The sequence below is a fragment of the Lissotriton vulgaris genome, chromosome 1_2, assembly GCF_964263255.1.
Source record: "Lissotriton vulgaris chromosome 1_2, aLisVul1.2, whole genome shotgun sequence".
NCBI classification, from domain to species: domain Eukaryota; kingdom Metazoa; phylum Chordata; class Amphibia; order Caudata; family Salamandridae; genus Lissotriton; species Lissotriton vulgaris.
In genome coordinates this window covers 363,264,340-363,268,376 of record NC_141686.1, presented here as the reverse complement: position 1 = coordinate 363,268,376, position 4,037 = coordinate 363,264,340, and the positions used below count along the sequence as shown (strand labels likewise).

The 4,037-nt window shown below is 41.3% G+C and overlaps 1 protein-coding gene across 2 annotated transcripts; it reads right to left on the bottom strand.

Annotated features, from left to right (window-relative positions):
• Positions 1 to 235: 235 nt before the first annotated feature.
• On the bottom strand, positions 236 to 2,370 carry LOC147736878 (uncharacterized). 2 transcript variants are annotated; one of them, XM_086953552.1, is made up of 2 exons: positions 2,255 to 2,370; positions 236 to 2,074 (listed from the first exon to the last, which is right to left on the bottom strand). In XM_086953552.1, exons 1-2 carry the CDS (start codon positions 2,368 to 2,370, stop codon positions 688 to 690), a joined length of 1,503 nt encoding a protein of 500 aa, XP_086809678.1. In that variant the 3' UTR covers positions 236 to 687. The 2 variants fall into 2 exon arrangements, with proteins under 2 accessions (XP_086809678.1, XP_086809677.1); XM_086953551.1 differs by having other exon boundaries at positions 236 to 2,370.
• Positions 2,371 to 4,037: the final 1,667 nt, after the last annotated feature.

The following is a 4,037-nucleotide window of genomic DNA, read 5'->3' as shown; positions in this document are numbered from 1 at the left end:
CTCTAAGAGAAGGCACACTGGGGAGAATCGTCTCCTCTGATACAACCTGCGCCAGAATCCCAGCTGAAAGCAGTCATGCTGTCGAGATTTGACCCCTCTATTGCCAAATAAACTAGGCTTCTTGCTGACATAACAAATTATCTTTATAGTTTAGGGAATAAATCACATTTAAATGCACTCAGCAGTCAAATACCATGAATTAAAAAAAATGTGTTGTTTTATTACGTATCTAAAAACAAATCAATGTGTACATTTCATAGCATCGCGACTGCTCTTGCTGTATCATAATTTAGTTCATGTTAACTTTGAAGTAAATTGAGTTTGATGCTGGACACACCTCAGTGGTGTGGTTTTTAAAGTCTCTTGGATGTCCATACATTGGTGGTGTTTGGATATGTATCATTAATACAGATTTATAAAGTACTGGGTTTCAAATTTATTATGCCACTAATGGCCGTACAAACCCCTTGTTCCTAAATATAAATTCTCCAGTTTAGAACGTGTTGCTATTAACGTGAAAGTAAAGTGAGTTTGACCCTGGAGCAAACCCCTGTAGTGTGTTATGTATAAGGATGGATGTGTTGTCTTGTTGCTGTTCCTCACTGGCTGGGTGGTGATGGTTTTTTCCCTGTGTGTGTTCGCTGGTGGCTCCTGAGGGTTGATAACCGACAGAAGCTCTTCACACATTCAGTGCAATGGTACGGGTTTTCCCGTGTGTGTTCGCTGATGTCTCTGTAGGTTTGATAACCGACTAAAGCTCTTCATACATTCACTGCACTGGAATGGTTTTTCCCCTGTGTGTGTTCGCTGATGTGACTGGAGATGTGATAACCGACTGAAGCTCTTCACACATTCACTGCATTTGAATGGCTTTTCCCCTGTGTGTGTTCGCTGATGTCTCCTGAGAGTGGAGAAATGACTAAAACTACTTCCACATTCATTGCAATGGTATGGTTTTTCCCCAGTATGTGTTCGCTGATGTGACTGGAGTTGTGATAACAGACTGAAGCTCTTCACACATTCACTGCATTTGAATGGCGTTTCCCCTGTGTGTGTTCGCTGATGTCTCCTGAGAGTGGAGAAATGACTAAAACTACTTCCACATTCACTGCATTTGAATGGCTTTTCCCCTGTGTGTGTTCGCTGATGTCTTCTGAGAGTGGAGAAATGACTAAAACTACTTCCACATTCATTGCAATGGTATGGTTTTTCCCCAGTATGTGTTCGCTGATGTGACTGGAGATGTGATATCAGACTGAAGCTCTTCACACATTCACTGCACTTGAATGGCTTTTCCCCTGTGTGTGCTCGCTGATGAATCTGGAGTTTAGAGGAAACACTAAAACTACTTCCACATTCACTGCATTTGAATGGCTTTTCCCCTGTGTGTGTTCGCTGATGAATCTTGAGTTTAGAGGAAACACTAAAACTACTTCCACATTTAGTGCAATGGTACGGTTTTTCCCCTGTGTGTATTCGCTGATGTCTCTGTAGGTTTGATAAATTACTAAAACTCTTCATACATTCACTGCACTGGAATGGTTTTTCCCCAGTGTGTGTCCGAATATGTTTTTGTAGCTCTGATGACCCACTAAAGCTCTTTACACATTCACTGCAATGGTATGGTTTTTCTCCAGTATGTGCTCGCTGATGTGATTGGAAATGTGATAACCGACTAAAGCTCTTTACAGATTCACTGCACTTGAATGGTTTTTCCCCTGTGTGTGTTCGCTGATGACTCCTGAGAGTTGAGAAATCACTAAAACTACTTCCACATTCATTGCAATGGTATGGTTTTCCCCCAGTATGTGTTCGCTGATGTGACTGGAGATGTGATAACAGACTGAAGCTCTTCACACATTCACTGCACTTGAATGGTTTTTCCCCTGTGTGTGTTCGCTGATGAGTCCCGAGAGTTGAGGAATCACTAAAACTAGTTCCAAATTCATTGCAATAGTATGCTTTTTCCCCTGTGTGTGTTTGTTTATGTACTTGGAGGTCTAATAACTTACTGAATTTCTTCACACATTCAGTGCAATGGTACGGTTTTTCTCCAGTATGTGTTCGCTGATGTCTTTGGAGTTGTGATAACTGACTGAAGTTCTTCCCACATTCATTGCAATGGGATGATTTTTCCCCTGTGTGGGTTCGCTGATGATCTTTTAGGAGTGTTAACTGACTAAAGTTCTTCATACATTCATTGCAATCACAGGTTCCTTCTCCTGTGTGTGTTTGCTTATGGTTCTTTAGTAACAATGACAAACTAAAGCTCTTGCTGCATGTGTATGATTTTTCTTTCTTGGTTGGTGTCTCTGGGTCCGGTTTATATTTATCTGCATCCCATGACTGCGTTTCCTGAGGGGATAACATGGTTGATAAAGCACTTGTGTTATTCTCACATTCCCGGTATGTGTGTGGTATTTTGGATGGTTGATTTCAGATTTCACAATGAAATACAAGACTCATCAACTAGATATATTATCATTTTGGCAAGTAAAGCTTCTTTGGAGGTGGGTATGTCTTTAGATTGCATAATAGTTTTGTGCGCTATGGGTAAAGATTAGTCTTCCTTCTGGTCGATGCAAATTGGGACAGTCTGTTGTAGATCAAAGACCCTCTCTTTCCATTACCCTTCAGTTGTCTGCCATTGTATTTTTCTCTTGCTCATGTGGTTTGGACAGAAAGAGTTTACAATACACCTAGCACGCTGGATGGTGGTCTGCCATCATTACAGGAAGCAGAGCAATGCTGTATCCACCTCATACCAAACGCATGATCAAAGCTGGTGGTGGAGGCCTGTTTATACAGGAGGCGGTTTGTCAGTGTTGTTGCCTTAATTTTCTAGAGGTCATTCTTTATCCTGTTGCGTAGATGTGCACAGCTCAGACTCTTAGATCCACTGAATTGCTCTGACTGCTTCTTCCAGGATCTAAAAGGTTATGTTCGGGGTCCTCAGTCTTGGACTGTGCAGATCTTTCCCAGAATATTGGAGCTCATTTTTTCTAACCGCTTTTTTCAGATTTGCACGATTACGGTCATTATTCACGCTCATTTGTGCATTCAAGTCTGGTTTCCTATTGGATGTAAAGAGATTTAAAATTATTAAATGAAAATGTAAGAGAATGTGAATACACATTATTTAACCAGTTGTAAAAGATATCTCTTCTTTACCATTTATGAAAGTTACCAAGAGATATTTCACCATACACAGATATTTAACTAAATCTTCCATTGAACAGGTCACTCAAACTTACTTCAGAAAAGGAGGTGATTTTTCAGTGTTCACAGAGTAACTTAGTACAGAAAGACTACACATGGAGTGCCCACTCGCTAGAGGTACAGCGTTAGGAAGATGCAACATGGCCAAGATTTTATTTAAACAAGAAGGGATTGTGGAAAAAGAGATGGATCAGGATGTGCTGCTGTCACTTCAGTTTCGGGAAGTGTATAACAGCAGCAACCCTTTCGAGAACTAAATGACAAAGAAAACTCTTCAGGAAGTATATAATAAAGGTAACGCTCCAGGAAGTATATAAGAAATGTAGCTCCGTTCCCACTCTTCTTGACAATACTTTCCTGTTCACACTGGAGCAGCTGAAGTTCCAACTCCTGCCTTTACTTTTCTGTTTGTTAAGTTATCTTTGCCACTTTCCTGGGGTTGGTTCAATCATCTGTGCGAAGATTGCAGCATTGATTATAGAGATTCCATCACAGCCAGTAATATACCTGCGATATCTCTGCTGCCAATACGGGTCTGCTTTTTGTCTTTTCTACCTTACAAGTGTATCTGACTTAATGTCTTCTGTGTGGTGCCAGCATGCTACTCTGTGGGGGGATGGGCCATTGGCAGAGTGGGACAACATGTCCGTTGCTTGAGGGGGAGTGCAGCATTTACACCTTTGGGCATTTCTTACATTCAGCTTCACCTTACTCCCTGGTAATCACCTTCCATACACCTTTATGTCTGTGTACTCCCTCAACAGGGTTCATTGACAGTTAAAGCAGGGAAGTGACTGGATGCACACAGCAGACATCAG